This window comes from Heloderma suspectum, chromosome W (assembly GCF_057233095.1).
Source record: "Heloderma suspectum isolate Gila_16-S chromosome W, 16-S_ref, whole genome shotgun sequence".
Classification (NCBI taxonomy): Eukaryota; Metazoa; Chordata; class Lepidosauria; order Squamata; family Helodermatidae; genus Heloderma; species Heloderma suspectum.
This window is the reverse complement of record NC_139475.1, coordinates 48,821,988-48,842,942: the sequence shown is the minus strand read 5'-3', so window position 1 is coordinate 48,842,942 and position 20,955 is coordinate 48,821,988. Positions and strand designations below refer to the sequence as shown.

The window sequence follows — 20,955 nt, the reverse complement described above, 5'->3', positions numbered from 1 at the left end:
TCCATGTACAAAAAGCAAGTTAAGCTGCTGTTAAGGGAATATCCGAGGCAGGTTAGGTTGAACAGTCGGGATTAAAGCACATCACAGCTGAGAGAGAGAGAGAGAGAGAGAGAGAGGGAGGATGCTGTGTCTCACTCCCGGCCCCCAAAGGAGGATGCTTTCATACAGACTGACAGTCGGAGAACAAACAAAACACACCACGCATGCTCAAGAGCTAATTTCGCTCAGCAATGGTCTTATCAGCACAGCTGTGTTATTTTCCCTTCTAAAGTCCTAAACCACTCCCTGAAAACGGAATTTCCTGCCTATAATGAGCAAGTTACAATTACCTTCTCAAGGTCAGACATGTATCCATCCTTTCAATCCCATCAGGCACCTTGGTTGGCTGCTAGAACCAGACTACTCACGAGGCCTAGTCGGGCCGACTTTCGTACCACAGACAGGAGGCAAAGCTCACATCTCTTTCTAAAAACAAGAGTTTAATCGAGAAGTTGCAGAAAAGAAACAAGAAATGGTGCCAAATAAGACCTCCAGTCCAGCACACATCACACTGGCTGAATTCTGCATCAGACAAGGGGGGAAAAGGAAATGCACACTCATTTAGTCCAGCTGACTTTGGGGATGTCGTAATGTTCTGTTAAAGTGTCCAGGTGCCGATTAAAATCCTAGGAGAGGACAGAAGAAAAATACAGATTGTGCACAACGGGTTATTCATCTCAGAATATACAAGAGCATAACGTATTGATGCATACTTACATTATGTGAAATATATATCAAAAGTAACAATACATCAGAAACTGCTTTTCTGACAGCTGGATCCTGTACATGGTTAGTTGAAGTAAGACATACTGAGCTCGCTGGGGCATTCTCCCAAGTAAACGGGTGCAGGAGGGCAGGTGAAGTTGCTCACGCCAAGGCAGTCCAAACACACACACAGGCCCATCGGCTTGACTGTAGCTTCCGTTTGCTTGTGACCATCCTCACTCCACTAACCCGTTTCTTGACTGTGACCCAATTCTACCTTTTACTAGTGAACAAACTGCCTCAAGGAATCATTGGGGGGGGGGGGGAATCATCCCGCTCTTGACATCTGACGGGGATGCCGAATGCGTTGTAATCCACACCGTTCTGCCTGTCAGACCTGAACAGCTCCACCGCCCAACAATAACTGACAGTACCTGGGCACCCCAGTGTTGTTTCCCAGAGCAGAGATTGCATCCCCTCCCTTTGACACTCTGCTATTTCAGGACTAGCAAAAAGCATGTTGGCGCCTCATGACAACCAGTCACCCGAGGCAAGAAAGACACGCTGTGCAGGATGTCTGGTGATGGAGAAGGATATGTGGAGACTCATGGAATCGGAGGGTGGGAAGGGGCCTCCAAGACCATCAAGTCCAACCCCCTGCTCAGTGCAGGAAGCCGGGTTCCCAAGCGGTTTCCCATCCAAGCACTAACCAGGGCTGACCCTGCTCAGCTTCCGAGATCAGACAAGATCAGGTGCATCCAGAGGCTGAGGGAAACTGAAGCATAGGGGAGCTTTTCTCTGCAAGCAGAACAGTCAAGTCCCCACAGAAACTAGCAAAACAGTTCAGTGTTAACAGCAATTCAGAGCACTAGAGAGGACGGTTTGTAGCCCGGATGGGTGTAAAGAGTTCCCCAAAGTTCTCTTCCACGTTCTTCCCTCCCTGCCAGGCTTCTTGCAGTACCCCCCCGGCCCCGGCCCATTCCCCCAGGCTGCTCTTTCCCGCCTCCCAGCTGAGCAGAGCAGAGCAAGCTGCTCCAGCTAGTCCAGGGACTACAGAAGCAAGCAAGCTCCCAGACAGCGAGCGACCAGAGCGAGCGGACAGGGGGAGCAAACAGGAGTTGGCCGGGGGAGTTCGGCAGGGGAGGTCAAGGGGGAGGCCCCTAACATTTTTTGTTCTTTTTGAACTAACTTTTTTTTCATTTATTTGTCTTGTAACACACACTTCCACACCAGTGGGACTCTGCTTTTAACCTCTACTGAGTAGAGGAACAGGCGCAGGCTAGTCTAGAACAATCACAAAGCTAGACACAAAAAGGGAAAAGAGGCAATGGAAGGACAGGACTCTCCAGTGGTGGTGGCCTGCAAGGCCTGTGCCATGTTTGTTTTCTTGCCTAAGAACAACATGGCCCACGCCTGCAACAAGTGCAAGTTGATGACGCTGCTGGAAGAAAAAGTAAGCGGACTGGAGCAGTGACTGTCGACCCTCCGGGGAATAAGAGAACACGAAGCGTTCTTGGACAGAATGGGGGAACTACAGCAGCAAAGAGAAGACCAAAGCTTTAGAGCAACAGCAAGAGGAGGCAGAAGTGGGAAATGCTGAGGTGAAGAAAAATGGAGTAGAGGATACTCCGTGGAAAAGGGTGACAGTTAGAAGAAGAACTAGACACCACTCTGTGCCAGTGGAAGCAGTGGAGCTGTGGAACCGATTCCAGGTACTTGTGGATGAGACTGGAGGACAGCCTGCAGAGGAAGAATCACAGGGGAACCTACATGAGAGTGAGCAAGAGGCTGAAGGTCAGTCAAACAGAGGCGATGAAACCCAGGCCTACAACAAGAAGAAGAGTGGGAGTAGTGGGAGACTCCTTGCTGCGTGGGATCGAGACCCAAGTATGTTGCGAAGACCCATGGACTCGCCAGGTATGTTGTCTCCCAGGCGGACGGATTAGAGACGTGACTGAAAGGGTGCCTGCACTCAGTAAGCCCACTGACAGGTATCCCTGTCTTCTCATCCATGTGGGAAGAAATGATATTGCCAAGCGGAGCTACGAAAAGATCACGTCAGACTTTGAAGCTCTGGGAAGGAAACTCAAGAACTCTGGGGCCCAGATAGTTTTCTCACCCATCCTTCCAGTAGGTAGAAGAGGGCTAGAAAGGGAACGAAAAATACTCCGGGTGAATGACTGGCTACGAAGGTGGTGCTGATGAGAGAGATTTCGATTCTGGGACCACGGGCTATACTTCCTGGAAGATCGACTGTTGGCAAGAGATGGGTTGCACCTCACAAAGGATGGGAAGAATGTGTTTGGCCACAGCATGAAGAACTTCATCAGGAGGGCTTTAAACTGAATCCTACGGGGAAGGGAGATGTAATGTTGGGGGTAACAATGGACGTAGGAGCATGCACTGCAACGGAGAGAACAGCTCTGATAGAGCCCAATAATAGTCTTCAGACACATGTAGGAAGGAAGCCAGACTATGAAGCATGTGGTCTTCGATGTCTATATACTAATGCCCAGAGGATGGGAAACAGAACGAACTTGAACTCTTAATACAGGAGGGAAATTATGACTTGATAGGTATAACTGAGACTTGGTGGGATGACTCTCATGACTGGAATACAGCAATTGAAGGATATAACTTGTTCAAAAAGAACAGGAGGAACAAAAAGGGAGGTGGGATTGCACTGTATGTGAAAAATACATATCTCTGCACAGAAACACAGGAGGAGGAGCTTGGTAGCCCCATCGAGAGCATCTGGATCAAAATAAATGGAGCAAAGAATAAAAGGAACCTGGTGGTCGGAGTCTACTACCGGCCACCCAATCAAGGAGAAGACGAGGATGACACTTTTGTAAAGCAAATAGCCAATGTTTTAAGGAAGCATGACGTAGTAGTAATAAAAACAAGGTAAAGGTGTCCCCAACCAGTCGTGTCTGACTCTAGGGTGTGGTGCTCATCTCCATTTCTAAGCCAAAGAGCCAGCGCTGTCCGAAGACGCTTCCGTGGTCATGTGGCCGGGATGACTGAACACCGAGATGCATGGAACGCTGTTACCTGTCCCGCCCAGGTGGTACCTATTTATCTACTTGCAATTTCTTGCTTTTGAACTGCTAGGTTGGCAGAAGCTGGGACTGAAGACGGGAGCTCACTCCGTCACGTGGCACTCGGGTCTCGAACTGCTGTCCTGCCGACCTTCCGGTCTGCAGTTCAGCGTCTTAACCACTAAGCCACCACGGCCCCCGTAGTAGAATGGGGGACTTCAATTTCCCCGATATTTGTTGGGAGACAAATTCTGCAAAACATGGCTCCTCCAAGAAATTCCTGGCTTGGGTGGCGGATAACTTCCTCCTACAGAAAGTAGAGGAAGGAACTAGACGATCGGCTATCCTTGACTTGATCCTAGCCTACAGAGATGACTTAGTGAATAAAGTACTCGATGGCCTTGCCCACAAGGCCAACCCTTCCAACCCTACTATTCTATGATTCTACGCTTCTATGACTTCTCTAGCGGCTGGGGCCGATCCCCTCCCCACCCTCCTCTCGCCACGGGGCTTCGCACAGTGAAAGTGCCAAAGGGAATGGCCAAGATGTGGGGATTCCCTCGGGCCTTCTGCAAAATCCCCCCCCCCCCCCCGCAGGATGTTGGGCAAGGCTCCCCTACCATGGGGCAGGAAGCTTGCGCCCTCCACGTAGCAACCTACCTCAACCCTCTGTTTGTGGGTCTTGGAGGCTTTCTTCAGGATCCGTTCTATTTTCTACATGACAGAGAGAGAGAATGGACAGCTCTTATTCCTCCAAGGCCCCCTGTGCAGGCCCAGACCACGTTCCCTCCCCCTGGAAGAAGGGAAGGGCCAGCCGGCCTGGCCCAGACCGCCCAGCCTCCCTCCCCAGACCTGGCCCCCGCTTCCCTCTCACAGGCCTACCCGTTTCTCCTGCATCTTCTCATAGGCCAACTGGGCGGGGGTCCGCTTGTCCAGGACCCGTTTCTCCTCCTCCTCCTCTTCCTCCTGCTTCTTGCTGCTCACAATCTGGTCCACAATCTTGCTCCTTTCCTTGTCTTTCTTCTTCTTCCTGCAACGTGGCCAGCAGCATAGAATCATGGAAGAGTCCGGCTGGACGGGGCCTGCAAGACCATCCAGCCCAACCCCCTGCTCAGTGCAGGGCTCCAGTCAGGGCATCCCCTCATCTCGAGGGCGCTGGGAAGAGCGGCCCTTCGCGATCGGGTCACGAAGATGGGGCCGGGGGGGTGGGGGGACACCGAAGGACCCCACAAAGCTGCCTTTGAAAGCAAGGACGCCCCCCCCCCCCGGCGGCAGCGCTCCGCGGGGCCAGGCAGGGCCCGCTGGCGCTGCCGGCGAGACCCCCGGCCTGACGCAGCGAAGCGGGGGCTCGGCAGCGAGCTGCGCCCCCGCGGCGCTCCCCGCGCACCTCCCTGAGGCAAAGGGGCGCGCAAACCGCCGGAGCCCGCGGGCTCGCTTTCGGGCCGGGCGGCTGGGGGGCTCGCGCGGCACGAGCCGGGGCCTCCTCCCCGGGGCGCCGCGGCCGGTGGCCCGCGTGAGCCCAGAGGCCGCCGCGCGAGAGGGCGGCGCCCCCGGCCAGCGGGCTGAGGGCTCGGCCCGCCAGCGCCCCGAGGCCTCCCCGGCCGCCCGCGGAGAAGCCGCCGCGCCCTCACCGCTTCCCCGCGGGCGCCCCTCCGGCGCCGCCCTTGAGCCGCAGAGGGCCGCGCTGGGCCGCCTCGTACGCCGCCATCGCCTGGGCGGCCGCGCTTCCGGGCGGGCGGGGCGGCCTCCCCGCGGCCGGGCGCCACCGCGCGGCCGGCGGGAGCAGGCGCCCCCAGGCTCCCGCGCCGGCGAGGCCGGGGCTGCCGCCGCCCGCGTCCCGCCACAAGCCGCCGCAGGGGCGCCCCTGCGCGGGGGTCCGAGTCGGCGCGCCCCGCAGAGCCACAGGAGAGCCGGGCGGGAAGGGCCCGCGAGGCCGTCGAGCCCAGCCCCGCTCAGCGCGGGGGTCTCGTGTCGATCTGGGGAACCTCTCCTGGGCGCCAGAGCATCCCATCAGCTCCCGGCTGCTGTTTCCGGGCAGCTCCAGAAGGGAGCCCAGCTGAAGGGGGTCACGTCATCCAAGGCCTTGTTATGAAGCAGGCCTGCAGGGAGTGAGCTCTTGGGGCGCGGGGGGGCTAAACCTCGAGCGTGGCCAGGCTCTTCTCCCTCTCAGAAAGCTTAACGCATTGGTTGCAGCATCTTGGTTACTCTCCTCCCAGGCAAACAAGCCCACCTTCTCAAGCCAGCCCCCCACGTATGAGCCCCACGCACCCCCACCCCCCAAGCAACTTTATTTTGGGCTCAGAGCTGCTGGGGATCAAGGTGCCCTTTCCCCATCCAATCTGTTCATTTGCAGAATGGAAGACCATTCAAAGACTTCACAGTTACACGATCTGTGGCTCGACAACACTACAAGCAAGAAGGATCTTTGCATTGTTGTCGATCACAAGCTGAAGATGAGCCAACCACGTGATGTGGCTGCAAAAAAGGCCAATGCTCTTTTGGGCTGCATTCACAGAAGCATGGCTTCCAAATCCCATGAAGCACCAGTTCCCCTCTACTCAGCCCTGGTTAGGCATCATCTGGAGTACTGTGCCCAGTTCTGGGCACCACACTTGAAGAAGGATGCAGACAAGCTGGAGAGGGTTCAGAGGAGGGCAACAAGGATGATCAGGGGACTGGAAACAAAGCTCTATGAGAGACTGAAAGAGCTGGGCATGTTTAGCCTTGAGAAGACTGAGGGGAGATCTGATAGCGCTCTTCAACTCCTTGAAAGGTTGTCACAGAGAGGAAGGCCAGGATCTCTTCTTGATCATCCCAGAGTGCAGGACACAGAATCGTGGGCTCCAGTGACAAGAAGCCAGATTCTGGCTGCACATCAGGAAAAATTTGCTGATAGAGCAATACGACAATGGAACCAAATACCTGGGGAGGTGGTGGGCTCTCCCACACTGGAGGCATCCAAGACAAGGCTGGCCAGCCATCTGTCGGGGATGCTCTGGCTTAGATTCCTGCATTGAGCGGGGGTGGACCCGATGGCCTTGTAGGCCCCTTCCAACCCTACAGTTCTAGGATTCCATGGGGCTAATTCTGAGGGATGAGTCCAAGCTTCAGCATTCCCAATCGCTACCTGCGTAGGGGCAAGGCACATGGTGGTGCCCGGTGTCTCTCCCCTCTGTGAGAGCTGCGCTTTCCCTCCTTCCCTGGGACCCAGCTGTAGCAATTCCATGAGTGGAAGGCCATTCCCGTTTCCAAGATGGAGTGTTGTCAGTAGATCAGGTCTAAGCTGTGTATTAGGCATTGCTGTCTCTTGTGCTGACAGGAGCACAAGAGGAACTGGCACTCCAAAGCAACAATCCACACTGCACCCAGCAATCTTCCCCACTGGGGGGGGGGGGGGAGTCAGCCTGACACAGGAACAAGTTAGACGCCATGCCTGGAAATTCCAGGGGCCCAGTCCCACAGAAGAGGGTGACAGCAAGTATCTCCTCCAAAAGAGCAACCAACCTTCCAAGGCTGAGCCAGGCCACATGCCCCAATGGGAAGCCCACAAGCAGGACATGAGTGCAACAACCCATGTTCCCCAGCTCCTAGTCATGATGGCTACTGTATATTACCTCCAGTACCTGGCTGGGGAACTTGAGCTATTGCACTAAGCACACACCCACGGCTCCTGTCCAGCAGGCAGGCAGGCGTAGATTTGACAGTAACTGCATGGCTCCACACCCCTTCTTCGCTGTTTTTGTAGCGGTTGTTGTTTGGAGAAATGAGAAAGATTAAACTCAATGCTACGAGGGAGGAAGACGTGAAGCTGGGGCTAACGATGGATGAAGGCTCATGTACCACAATGGAGAGAACAGCTCTAATAGCGCCCAATAACAGTCTTCAGAAACATGTAGGAAGAAAGCCGGACTATAAAGCCCATGGTCTCCAATGTCTATACACTAATGCCCAGTGTATGGGAAACAAAACGAACTTGAACTCTTAACACAGGGAGAAAATTATGACTTGATAGGTGTAACTGAGAATTAGTGGGATGATTCTCTTGACTGGAATACAGCAACTGAAGGATATAGCTTGTTCAAAAAGAATAGGAGGAACAGAAAGGGAAGTGGGGTTGCACTATGTGAAAAATACGTATCTCTGCACAGAAATACAGGAGGATGAGCTTGGTAGCCCCATCGAGAGCATCTGGGTTAAAATAAATGGAGCAAAGAATAAAAGGAACATGGTGGTCGGAGTCTACTACCGGCCACCCAATCAAAGAGAAGACAAGGATGAAACTTTTGAAAAGCAAACAGCCAGTGTTTCAAGGAAGCATGACGTAGTAGTAATGGGGGACTACAATTTCCCCGATATTTGTTGGGAGACAAATTCTGCAAAACATGGCCCCTTCAGGAAATTCCTGGCTTGTGTTGCTGATAATTTCCTCCTACAGAAAGTGGAGGAAGGAACTAGAGGATCGGCTATCCTTGACTTGATCCTAACCAACAGAGATGACTTAGTGGATAAAGTAGCAGTTACAGGAACTCTGGGGGAAAGCGACCATGTTATACTTGAGTTCTTGGTTCTAAAGGAAGCAAAAGCCGAGTGTAGCCAAACACGTACCCTGGATTTTAGGAAATCCAATTTTAATAAACTCAGAACAATGATCAGTAAGGTCCCATGGCAAGCGACTCTAACGAGAAAAGGAGTCCGAGATGGGTGGGAGTTTTTAAAAAAGGAAATTCTCAAGGCACAATTACAAACAATTCCAACAAGAAAAAAAGGCGGAAGACAACAGAAGAAGCCAATGTGGCTTCTCAAAAAGCTTAGAGATGACCTGAAAACAAAAAAGGACACATACAGGAAATGGAAGGAAGGCCAAGCTACAAAGGAAGAGTACAGGCAGGTAGCACAGGATTGCAGGGATGGCGTCAGGAAGGCTATAGCAGAAAATGAGCTGAGGTTAGCGGGGATGCTAAAAGCAACGAAAAGGCTTTCTTCAGATATGAGCATAGTAAAAGACAGAGGAAAGAAATGGTGGTTCAGTTATTAAATAAGGATGGCAAAATGATAACAGATGACAAGGAAAAGGCAGAAGTGCTCAATTCCTACTTTGGCTCAGTCTTTTCCCCAAAGAGGGTCTATAAGCCCCCTTGGAAAGGCAAAGTACAGGCTGAAGGGACAGGATTGCAGCTTGAGATTGATACGCATATGGTCAAGGAACACCTAATCTGAATGAGTTCAAATCTCCAGGGCCAAATGAACTGCACTCTAAGAAAAGAACTGGCAGAAGAACTCTCGGAACCACTGTCTATTATCTTTGGGAAATCATGGAGGACGGGGAAGTGCCAGATGACTGGAGGAGGGCTAATGTTGTCCCTATCTTCTAAAAAGACAAAAAGGAGAAACCTGGGAACTACAGACCACTCAGTCTGACATCCATCCCTGGGAAAATTCTGGAGCAGATAAAGCAATCCATCTGTAAGCACCTTGACAACAATGCAGATTACTCGAAGCCGTCATGGATTTGTCAAGAACAAATCCTGCCAGACGAATCTGATCTCATTTTTGGATCAGGTCACCTCCCATGTGGACTGTGGGAATGCTGTGGACATCGTAATGCTGTGGACATCGTATACCTCGACTTCAGCAAAGCTTCTGACAAAGTGCCCCAAGATATCCTGATGAACAAACTAGTTCAGAGTGGGCTAGAGGAAACAACTGTCAGGTGGATCCACAGTTGGCTACAGAATCAGACTCAGAGTGCTTATCAAGCTGGGGAGAGGTAACGAGTGGGGCACCGCAGGGCTCAGTCCTGGGCCCAGTGCTCTTCAACATTTTTATTAATGACTTAGAGGAGGAGGTGCAGGGAATGCTGATCAAATTTGCAGATGACACAAAATTGGGCGGGATAGCTAATACTTTGGAAGACAGAAACAAAATTCAAAGTGATCTGGATAGACTGGACCGCTGGGCAGAAAACAACAGCATGACAATGAATAGGGATAAATGCCAAGTTCTGCACCTAGGAAAAAGAAACCAAATGCACAGTTACAAGATGGGGGAGACTTGGCTCAACAACACTACTAGCAGGAAGGATCTTGGCACTGTTGTCGAGCACAAGCTGGATATGAGCCCACAATGTGATGTGGCCGCAAAAAAGGCAAATGCTATTTTGGGCTGCATTAATAGAAGCATAGCTTCCAAGTCCCGGGAAGTCCTAGTTCCCCTCTGCTCAGCACTGGTTAGGCCTCATCTGTGTCCAGTTCTGGGCACTGCACTTGAAGAAGGATGCAGGCAAGCTGGAGAGGGTTCAGAGGAGGGCAACAAAGATGATCAGGGGCCTGGAAACAAAGCCCTATGAGGAGAGATGGAAAGAACTGGGCATGTTGAGCCTTGAGAAGACTGAGGGGAGATAGGACAGCGCTCTTCAAGTAGTTGTCACAGAGAGGAAGGCCAGGATCTCTTCTCGATCATCCCAGAGTGCAGGACACGGAATAATGGGCTGAAGTGACAGGAAGCCAGATTCAAGAACTGGGCATGTTTAACCTTGAGAAGACTGAGGGGATTTTCAAGTACTTGAAAGGCTGTCACAGAGAGGAAGGCCAGGATCTCTTCTCGATCATCCCAGAGTGCAGGACACGGAATAATGGGCTGAAGTGACAGGAAGCCAGATTCCAGCTGACCAGCAGGAAAAAACTTCCTGACTGTTAGAGCAATATGACAATGGAACCCATGACCTGGGGATGTGGTGGGCACACCGGAGGCATTCAAGATGAAGCTGGACAGCCACCTGTCAGGGATGCTCTGACTTGGATTCCTGCATTGAGCAGGGGGTTGGATCGATGGTCTTGAGGCCCCTTCCAACCCCTTTTCTATGATTCTGTGATTAAGGCGCCAACGTTTATTGATACAGTGAAACCTGACATCCGTGGAAAGGATGAGATGAAACAATCCCTGACATTCATTCATGTGGCTTGATTGGCTGTTGAACGCTGATTGTGACTGAGGCTGGCATTTGATACTGAAACAGTTCACATTTTAAAACCTTTATATTAGACATTTCCGATCTACACATTTTTAAATCTATCGATTTTTACACAGGATGCCCATGGTCCTTTGTGTTGCTTTGCAACGTAGAGCTCTGTATTAGTTATGTTTTTTTAATGCCAAAGAAGACGTGCGGGGTGAGCAGCAGAGACAGAACGAGGTCCCGTCGCCACCATGGAATCTGCTTCTCTAGGGACGGTTGCATGGAGACTGCCACTCACAGCCGCCCTTCCCCTCTAAATGAGGCCAGATGCGCCTTCATCGGGGCAGGCGTTAATGGCGTGCATCAACCCCCTGGACACGTCCAAAACCCTGCCCTTTTCTCCAGCGTTTGGTGCACCACTGAAGAGCAGACTTTGGTTTCTCTAAAAAAATAGATTTATTTTTATATCCAGGCCTTGTGCAACTTCTACCACAAGGGCGTGCAGAATGATTGCCATGAGCAGACTAGAATGCCATGCTCTGATAACGGGAAGCATGTTTTCTGGCCCCAGAGTAAGGGGGCGGGTAGGAGAGCGGCTACAAAATTCAGTGCTTTCAGCTGGCTGTACAGTTCAGCCCTAGAAACCTGTCTATGCCCCACGCTCAGACCATTCCGCGACCGGGAATTCAATGGGAAATCATTTTAGAGTTATTCTGATCATAACTTGCTTTTTCTACTAGAGTCCACACAGTTAACAAAAGACATCCCAGAGAGAAACCTGATAGGAAATTTCCAGCACCTGATCTCTTGCCCCACACATTTCCCCTGAGACTCCCACCACCCAGGCTAGATGACACATTTCCCACCTGGCAGAAGCAACAGGGAGCGGCCGTGTTTCTCCGGCACAAAGAGTCGATCGTGAAAAGAAGCCACGTTCTCCGTTTCATTTTGATGGGAGTGCTGCAGAGGGCTGGATCCAGAGAGAGAGAAGGCCCCCTTGCAAGCAGGCACAGTCCAGGAAGGGGGAGCAGGCTGGGCTCACACCAAGGCCATGCCCCTCAGAGAAGAGCACATCGGAAAAAGCTGCTTTTCTTCTGCAGGTCTGGGCTGATCTTGATGCCCTGGCCGCTCCCTTGGGGGCTGTTGCCTTCCTACAGAGGGGAAGCAGGACAGCGGGAGCCCGTTACCCTGGAACTTAGGCAACGATGTTTTGCTCGCCTTCTGCCAACGGGCAGGCGACGGGGAGAAGGCCAAAGCCTGCCACTGCGCTGCCCCATGGTGGACGGGTGCAGACGTGTCGCTACATCACGCCTTAAGCTGCTTCGCTTCCCGGACACAGCCGCCATGGTGGCAACGGCGGGACTTTACACCCGGCAAGGTGCTGGGGAAAGCACTTCTTCAAAAAGCAAGCAAAACTGCCCCCCTTCCCATGGCACGAAGGGGGATGGGGGGCTGTCCCTCCTTTGGTCTCACAGCATGCCTCGGGCAGGGTATCAGCCCCCGACAGGGAAGGTGGCGTGAGCTGCTCTATCCCCGGCCTCACGTCGCACACATAGAGACCCCCACGGAGGAACTGGTGCCAATGTGTTCCCGGGGGAAGCGCTCTTCGCACAACGTGGGAACGTTCTGCACGGCGCGGGGGGGGGGGGGTATTTTGCAACCCATTTGCCTCCTGAACACATGCGGGATCTTGTCCACGTCACACCATCGCAGCTACCCTGCCTCAGGACTCCAGGCACAAACACCGAGCAGCACCCTCCATGCCAGCACCCTGGGAGGGCCAAGGAGCAGGGGGAAGCGGCTATGGGGACTGGCATTGGGGGGGGGGGCTACAACTGCTGTCTCTTTTCGCCAGATGCAATTACTGTGTGTTGTCTGAATGGGACTGCATCAGGGACCCGCCACCACTGACACCTGATCTGTACCCCCACGCTATGCCTCCTTGTGCAACCCAAGGGATCTTGGCAAGTCTCCTCGGTGCGCTGCCAGTATCTGACAAGGCCTGTTTTCAGTCATCCGAGCCGCTGGGTTCCAGCCCCAGTCATGTCGACTGGGGCTGGAAGCCAGCGGCTCGGATGACTGAAAACAGGCCTTGTCAGACACTGGCAGCGCACCAAGGAGAATGCAAAGAGCCACATGACTAGCAGTCTGGCTTCATCTGCGCAGCATATTAATGGGCCGTGACTGATATTCCCGGCCCAAGGGGGCTCCCTTATGGTCAAGCTACTCACCAGTTTCTTGTCCATTTTGGCTTTGATGTCTCTGGCAAGAGTAAAAAATGCCTCAAATTAAAGCAAGATATACAGGAGGGTTATGACAGGATGCAAAAATGCTCCCGTTGCTTCTGAAGCCCCAGAAGCTTAGTCTGAAGAATGACAGCCCAAACACAATGGAGGCCTCCTTTCAAATACTAGATTACCCACACTGTGTCTTTTGGAGAAAATGAGGGTCAAGTTAGTAAAACATTTCACTTGGCTCCAAAGATTAGCTCATCAAAACCAGCATTACGTTTCTCTTATCTTAACCTCCTTGCCATCCAACACATTTTTGGAGCATGGGTTTATGGTGCTTCTGTCCAATCTGACTGACGTGCGATTGCAAGTAATCCCTTGGTATGTGACATTTAATTCACGCTTGAATATGAAGACCATGTGAAGCTTATTCCTAAGCCTACTGTCCGAACTGTGTTGTTGAGGGATGCAACTGCCATTTTAGAAGACTGTTTTTGAGAAAGAGCTTCTGATTCTAGACTCTGCCCCTTATGGTTCTGTGATGTGCCTGCTTATTGGTTTGATTGCCCTGTTTCTTTTGCAGTTCATACAAATGAACTGCAAGATGAGGCTCAACAGCCATCTGTCGGGGTTGCTCTGACTTGGATTCCTGCACTGAGTGGGGGGTTGGACTCGAGGGTCTTACAGGCCCCTTCCAACCCTACTATTCTATGATTCTAAATGTTTTAAATTCCGCTATTGAGAGGAAAGTCATTTGTTCTGAATGGAGGAAAATTGACTTTCTGCTGGCGTCTCATAAAAGAGCAGTGGCTGGGTTCACCTCATTGGCTTCGAAGTTCCAGCCAGTTTTCTAAGCAGTAGAAGTTACACCACTTATTGTTGTGAATATTGTGTGTTGTTGTGCTTATTATGCTTTTTTGTCTTTGCTTTCTGTTGCGACTTATGGTTGGAACAATAAAGAGGAAGATGTTTGGCAAGATGAAAGGGCGGTACTTACATTTTCGATATTAATGTTTGCCTTTGCACTGGTCTCCAGGAACTTAACTCCAAAGCTAACGGCCAGCTGAACAAAGAGGAGACATCTCAGGTCAGTTATGGGGTCCAAAGTGGTGTGTGCCTCGCCCTCCTGCAGCACAGCCCCTTGAGAAACCAAGTGACCCCATGAAGGCAAACCCCCCACAACCCCTAGGTCAAAAGGGCCCATTCACACCGCCTAGGTGTGGCTGCCCTAGTCACAGCCCACTGGTCAAACTTTTGCAAGTGCTGTATGAACCCCAAGACAAGCAGGGAAGACCCGAGCCTCACAGCAGTGACCTGGGTGGTCACAAGCTGCCTTTTACATTCCCCCCTCGCCCCCCGTATTTGGATGCTGGGTCTGCCCTCACCTTCTCTCCTTGCTCTCGGGAAACTTGCCGCTTGTGATTCATGTCACATTTGTTTCCCAGGATCATTTTTTCTACATCTGGAGACGCATGCTGGGAGAAGAAGAGAACTCAGCCTAGTTTGTGAGAAACTACCACAGCCTGGTTGGTGCGGAAAGCTGACTAACTTGTCACACGACGTTTCCCTCCCGCAGTTTGAGGGAGAAGCCACTTCAGGGCTGCTGCAGCTATTTCATAAGCATGGCAAACTCCCTGCCACAAGACACAGAGCTGGAGGGAGCCTTGAAGGCCACAGTCTGAAGGCTGGAAATCTAGCACTAGAGCCCCCCTACCCTGCCCCTCGGCCCAAGGAAGTTGAAAAGCATCTGCCTGAAGACCTCCAAGGAGGAAGAGGCCACCACCCACCTAGGCCATAGGCTCCACTGTCGAACTGCTCCTACTGATAAGAAGTTTCTCCTACTGTTCACCAGTGGGGCAGGACAGGTTTTTGCCCTCTTCTATGTGGCAGACCTTCAGACCCTGGAAGAGTGCTATCACTCTCTTCTCCCGTTCCCTCAGTCTTTCCTCACAAGATGTCTTTTCCACACTGCTGAGCTTCTTTGTTGGCTCCAAAAAAGGCAAATGCTATTTTGGGCTGCATGAACAGAAGCATCACTTCCAAACCTCAGGAAGTACTAGTTCCCCTCTACTCAGCACTGGTTAGGCCTCATCTGGAGTACTGTGTCCAGTTCTGGGCACCGCACTTTAAGAAGGATGCAGGCAAGCTGGAGAGGGTTCAGAGGAGGGCAGCAAAGATGATCAGAGGACTGGAAACAAAGCCCTATGAGGAGAGACTGAAAGAATGGGGCATGTTTCGCCTTCAGAAGAGAAGATTGAGGATAGCGCTCTTCACGGACTTGAAAGGTCATCCCAGAGAGGAAGGCCAGGATCTCTTCTTGATCAACCCAGAGTGCAGGACACGGAATAATGGGCTCCAGTGACAGGAAGCCAGATTCCAGCTGAACATCAGGAAAAACGTCCTGACTGTCAGAGCAAGTCGACAATGGAACCAATTCCCTAGGGAGGTGGTGGGCTTTCCCACACTGGAGGCGTTCAAGATGAGGCTGGCCAGCCACCTGTCAGGGATGCTCTGGCTTGGAGTCCTGCCTTGAGCAGGGGGTTGGACTTGATGGTCTTGTAGGCCCCTTCCAACCCTACTATTCTATGATTCCTATGAACCTGTTCAAATTAATCTATAAAGTTCAGCACCCAGAAGTGGGTACGGCCCTCGAGATGAGGTCTCACTAGTGTGGAATGTGGAGCATTTCCATTACTTCGAAAGTATGGTTTTATAAATGCAGAGCAGGAATGTTCTGGAAACTTCACTGCACTTCAGACATGTACAAAACAAAGCAATGCCACTAAATCAAAGACAAGTCAACAAAGCAAAAGCATTTAGGGGTTAGTCGCAGGACTCGGCCGTCCCAGCAAACACATTTTGGCATGTGCCATCCACGAGATGCATTTTCTGTAGGGTTTTACCCAAAGAGGCAGGCAAGCAGCATGACTGACTGGCAGTTTCCCTCTCCCAAAGGGCCTTCTGCAAGAAACCGAGAAGTCCTCCAGCACCTCTGAGGAGTTTCTTCCGCCAGGATGGAGAAATACTTTGTGGAGCAAGGAAAAGGAACCCTTGAGAAGCTCCGCTGCCCCTCCACATCCCCTCCTCTATGCCGCAGCAGGAATCAAAGAGGTCTGACTGAGGAATGCCTTTGCACTTGGTCTGGCTTCTCACAGGATGAGGTGCTACAGCTGCACCTTGGTGGGACCATTTCAGACAGCATGTGACAGAGGTTCTCCCTTGCACATGCAAAACCGGTGTATCAGGGAGAAGGTGATGTGGAAATGTGGGGGGGGGGGGTGCCAGGAAGCTGCCCTGTGCCTTGGTCCCTCTAGGCCAGAACCGTCTGCTTGGCAGCAGCCTCAGGCAAAGAGAGAGCGAGGCCCAGGACTGAAGCTGGTGCCTTCTCCATGCAAGGCATGCACCGTTCAACCACTGAGATCGAGCAAGGGCCTCTCCCAGACAGCTGGCTTTCTACACGCAGGGAACCCTTTGTGCGTATTTGCACCCCGCGCCCCTCATTTGCAGTCTGTGAGAACTAGTCCTCAGTGTGAAGGAAGTGACTTGGAGACCCTGGCCTTTTAAAGAGAGGGGCCCTCTTGCGCACAACGACTGCGGGAACATACCTCCTCGATGTTTCTGACCCAGTTCCGAATGTTCTCAAATGACTTCTCATTGGTGATGTCGTACACCAGCATGATTCCCTAAAGAGGCAGAAACGACAAGCAAGACCAAGTCAACGGTTGCCGCTTCTGCTGCTCTTGTGGGATCTCATGAGGACTGCTGTTGTGCTGATGGTGGTTGCTGAGCTGAGAATAGAAGAGCTTTTCTCGAGAGCAGCTTCGCAGAAGGGAACAGAGGAGGCTGACTGCATGGAAGGAGTGACGTGGGGGTCAGGGAGAGGGAGCTGTGTCGAAAGCCATCAACTCGGAGCTTTAAATCCAAAAAGCTACAGGGAAGCCATGTGGAAAGTAGCAGAGAAGGAACGGGCAACACGATGGGTGAAGAAAGGGAGCTCAAATCGGAAGCAGCTGGAGAGGAAGGAGGGAGGGGAAGAGGCAAATAAGCTCCCGGCAGGTATGATGCTTTTAGCACGGAACACGGACAGGGTGGCTTGAATTAGCAGGGTGGCTTGAATTAACGTTGGAGTAGCAGCATGTCTCAAGAGGGGGGAGGGCTCAGCCAAGTCGAGAGAGAATGGAACCCACCATCGCTCCTCTGTAGTAAGCGGTCGTGATCGTTCGAAACTGTTCTTGCCCAGCTGTGCCCCTAGAGGAATTGGACAAGACACTGTGACAAGAGCCAAGCAAGAGCTGCCGTCTGACACGGATGCTGCGACCCTCTCCTCGAGTCATGCTGGCTGAGGGGTTCGAGCATTCGGCAGAAGCCAGGCTGTCCTGTTAGAAAGTGCTCTGGAGGAGCGGGGCACAGGAGGAGCATGCTTTCGCCACAGCCTCCAAACCACGGTCTCACCCCTGTCGACAACACAGCCAGTTCTGGACCTGGCCAGCCCAAAGGATTTCCCTCCCACTCATGTCAGGTAGGCTTACAGAAAAGCCGCCCTGACGCCAATGGCTGTCCCTGCCCCCCCACACACACACCTGGCCAAGGCCAGGCCCTCCTCCCCACCCATTGCTACTGCTGGACCAGCCCTCAGGAGCACTTTGGCCTCGCAGGTGCACGGTCAGGCTGCACGGAGCAGAGCCAGCAGTCACTGCGCACACACCGCTCCGGCACCACCCCAGGGGGAAGGGCCAGGCGTGAACATCGGCAGGCGCTCCGAGGGATCCTCCCCCCTCTTGCCTCCTCACGCACACGGGCAGGCCCTTCTACAAAAGGCGAAGTTGTTCCTAACAGGGAGCTGGAGCCACACGGGATTGCCCTGGCTTGGGTTCCTGCGTTGCGCAGGGGTTGGACTCGGTGGTCCCACAGGCCCCTGCCAACTCCGCTGTCCCGTGATTGCACAGGGATGCCCTGGCTCGTTGAAGAACGTCGGGAAAACCACTAAACCGTTCAAGTATGACCTAAATCATATCCCTGATGAATATACAGTGGAGGTGAGGAATAGATTTCAGGGATTAGACCTGATAGACAGAGTGCCTGAGGAACTATGGACGGAGGTCCGTAACATTGTTCAGGAGGCAGCAACGAAATCCGTCCCAAAGAAAAATAAATGCAAGAAAGCCAAGTGGCTGTCTGATGAGGCTTTACAAGTAGCTCACGAAAGAAGGGAAGCGAAAAGCAAAGGAGAAAGGGGAAGATATACCCAACTGAATGCAGAGTTCCAGAGAATAGCAAGGAGAGACAAGAAGGCCTTCTTAAATGAACAATGCAAAGAAATCGAGGAAAACAACAGAATGGGAAAGACTAGAGATCTCTTCAAGAAAATTGGAGATCTCAAGGGAACGTTTTGTGCAAAGACGGGCATGATAAAGGACAAAGAAGGCAGGGACCTAACAGAAGCAGATGAGATTAAGAAGAGGTGGCAAGAATACACAGAAGAACTATACAGGAAAGATCTGAATGTCCCTGATAGCCATGATAGTGCGGTCACTGAACTTGAGCCGGACATCCTCGAGAGTGAAGTCAAGTGGGCCTTAGGAAGCATTAGTAACAACAAAGCTAGTGGAGATGACAGTATTCCAGCTGAGCTATTTAAAATCCTAAAAGATGATGCTGTTAAAGTGCTGCATTCAATATGCCAACAAATCTGGAACACTCAACAGTGGCCACAAGACTGGAAAAGGTCAGTTTACATTCCAATTCCAAAGAAGGGCAACGCCAAAGAGTGTTCAAACTACCGCACCATTGCGCTCATTTCACATGCCAGCAAGGTGATGCTCAAAATCCTACAAGCTAGGCTTCAGCAGTATGCGAACCGAGAACTACCGGAAGTACAAGCTGGGTTTCGAAGAGGCAGAGGAACTAGAGATCAAATCGCCAACATTCGCTGCATCATGGAGAAAGCAAGAGAATTCCAGAAAAACATCTATTTCTGCTTCATTGACTACGCTAAAGCCTTTGATTGTGTGGATCACAACAAACTGTGGCAAATTCTTAAAGTGATGGGAGTACCAGACCACCTTACCTGTCTCCTGAGAAACCTGTACGAGGGTCAAGAAGCAACAGTAAGAACCAGACATGGAACAACCGATTGGTTCAAAATTGGGAAAGGAGTACGACAAGGCTGCATATTGTCACCCTGCTTATTTAACTTATATGCAGAGTACATCATGAGAAATGCCGGGTTGGATGAATCAGAGGTCGGAATTAAGATTGCTGGGAGAATTATCAACAACCTCCGATATGCAGACGATACCACCCTAATGGCAGAAAGCGAAGAGGATCTCAAGAGCCTCTTGTTGAGGGTGAAAGAGGAGAGTGCAAAAGCTGGTTTGAAACTCAACATTAAAAAAACTAAGATCATGTCATCTGGCCCTATCACTTCCTGGCATATAGAAGGGGAAGAAATGGAAGCAGTGACAGATTTTACTTTCTTGGGCTCCAAGATCACCGCAGACGGTGACTGTAGCCATGAAATTAAAAGACGCTTGCTCCTTGGGAGGAAAGCTATGGCCAACCTAGACAGCATAGTAAGAAGCAGAGACATCACCTTGCCGACAAAGGTCCGTCTAATCAAAGCTATGGTTTTCCCAGTAGTAATGTATGGCTGTGAGAGCTGGACTATAAGGAAGGCTGAGCGCCGAAGAATTGATGCTTTCGAACTGTGGTGCTGGAGAAGACTCTTACGAGTCCCCTGGACTGCAAGGAGGTCAAATCAGTCCATCCTAAAGGAAATCAACCCTGAGTGCTCATTGGAAGGACAGATACTGAAGCTGAAGCTCCAATATTTTGGCCACCTAATGCGAAGAGAAAACTCCCTGGAAAAGACCCTGATGCTGGGAAAGACTGAAGGCAAAAGGAGAAGGGGACGGCAGAGGATGAGATGGCTAGATAGCATCACGGATGCAATGAATATGAACTTGAGCACGCTCCGGGAGAGAGCGCAGGACAGGAAGGCCTGGCGTGCTATGGTCCATGGGGTCGCGAAGAGGCGGACACGACTGAACGACTGAACAAGCCCTGGCTCGGGTTCCTGCGTTGCGCACGCGGGTCGGCTCCAGCGCCCGGAAGCCCCGGCTCCTGGTGGCCACAGGACGCCCGCGAGGCCCCGCTCCGGAGGCCCGCTCCCAGGCTTGTCTCCCGCCGGAGGCTTCGGCCCAGCCGGCCCCTACCAGATCTGCAGCTTGATTCTCTTCCCATCGAGCTCTATCGTCCGGATCTTGAAGTCGATGCCTGCAAAAGAGGGCGCCCGCCCGTCAGCGCGGCGGGCCGGAGAGCCGCGGGGCCGGCCGCTCTCTGCGCCGCCGCGGCCTGCCCGCCGCCCGGCCCGGGGAGCCGCGAGCGGGGGCCTCCGGGGCCCCTCGCGCGTGGCGCTGGGCGGGCGCCACCTTCCCCGCGAGGAGGCCCGGCGGCGTCGCGGCCGGAGGCCGAGGCGTCGCCATGGCGACCGCGCCGGGGCGGGCCCTGGCGACCGCGCCGGGGCGGGCCCTGGCGGTGCCGGGCGACGACGCACCGATGGTGGAGATGAAGGTGGCGTTGAAGGCGTCCTCGCTGAAGCGGAAGAGCGCGCACGTCTTGCCCACGCCGGAGTCGCCGATGAGCAGCAGCTTGAAGAGGTAGTCGTAGGTCTTCGCCATGTTCCTCGGCCGAGCGGCGCGGCGCGGCAGCTTCCGACTGGCCGCCGGCCCTGCTCGTCCGCGCGGCGCCCAGCGCCCATTGGCCGTCGGGCGGCGCCCCCCCGCCGCCCGCAGGAAGAGCCGGGACGGAGAACCCCATAGGTCGGCGGCCCGCCACGTCTGCGCCGAAGCGCGCCATTGGCTGGCCGGCGCCGCGGAGCTCCGCCGCGGCAGAGCGGACGGAAGCGCAGGCCTCCCCGGCAGCCGCAGAGCCTGGGAGGCCAGGGCGGCAGCCGCTCTCGCCCACTTCCCGCCTCTATGGCCGG

At 52.9% G+C, this 20,955-nt stretch overlaps 2 protein-coding genes across 9 annotated transcripts; both read right to left on the bottom strand.

The window, feature by feature from the left end:
* Window positions 1-458: 458 nt before the first annotated feature.
* Window positions 459-5,527, bottom strand: LOC146334006 (protein FAM32A-like). The gene is made up of 4 exons (XM_084825118.1): window positions 5,417-5,527; window positions 4,668-4,815; window positions 4,446-4,499; window positions 459-665 (listed from the first exon to the last, which is right to left on the bottom strand). Exons 1-4 carry the CDS (start codon window positions 5,491-5,493, stop codon window positions 597-599), a joined length of 348 nt encoding a protein of 115 aa, XP_084681244.1. The 5' UTR covers window positions 5,494-5,527; the 3' UTR covers window positions 459-596.
* Window positions 5,528-9,742: 4,215 nt separating this feature from the next.
* On the bottom strand, window positions 9,743-20,949 carry LOC146334005 (ras-related protein Rab-8A-like). 8 transcript variants are annotated; one of them, XR_014786419.1, is made up of 8 exons: window positions 20,527-20,949; window positions 17,159-17,219; window positions 16,577-16,654; window positions 14,357-14,446; window positions 13,969-14,034; window positions 12,972-13,022; window positions 11,607-11,891; window positions 9,743-11,182 (listed from the first exon to the last, which is right to left on the bottom strand). XR_014786419.1 is itself a non-coding variant. In XM_084825115.1 (8 exons), the coding sequence occupies exons 1-8, from the start codon at window positions 20,648-20,650 to the stop codon at window positions 11,799-11,801; spliced, it is 624 nt and encodes a 207-aa protein (XP_084681241.1). In that variant the 5' UTR covers window positions 20,651-20,741; the 3' UTR covers window positions 9,743-11,798. The 8 variants fall into 8 exon arrangements, 6 of the variants coding, with proteins under 6 accessions (XP_084681241.1, XP_084681237.1, XP_084681238.1 ...); XM_084825115.1 differs by adding an exon at window positions 20,186-20,246 and having other exon boundaries at window positions 9,743-11,891; window positions 20,527-20,741; XM_084825111.1 differs by having other exon boundaries at window positions 9,743-11,891.
* Window positions 20,950-20,955: the final 6 nt, after the last annotated feature.

Excerpts from the sequence above, each read along its gene's own strand:
- LOC146334006 (XM_084825118.1), bottom strand. The coding sequence starts at position 5,493 with ATGGCGGCGTACGAGGCGGCCCAGCGCGGCCCTCTGCGGCTCAAGGGC. Across the intron at positions 4,816-5,416 it reads GGGGCGCCCGCGGGGAAGCG|GAAGAAGAAGAAAGACAAGG; the intron begins GTGAGGGCGCGG and ends GCCACGTTGCAG. Across the intron at positions 4,500-4,667 it reads AGAAGATGCAGGAGAAACGG|AAAATAGAACGGATCCTGAA; the intron begins GTAGGCCTGTGA and ends TCTGTCATGTAG.
- LOC146334005 (XM_084825111.1), bottom strand. The coding sequence starts at position 20,828 with ATGGCGCGCTTCGGCGCAGACGTGGCGGGCCGCCGACCTATGGGGTTC. Across the intron at positions 17,220-20,526 it reads CACCTTCATCTCCACCATCG|GGGCACAGCTGGGCAAGAAC; the intron begins GTGCGTCGTCGC and ends CAATTCCTCTAG. Across the intron at positions 14,447-16,576 it reads GGGTCAGAAACATCGAGGAG|CATGCGTCTCCAGATGTAGA; the intron begins GTATGTTCCCGC and ends TTCTTCTCCCAG.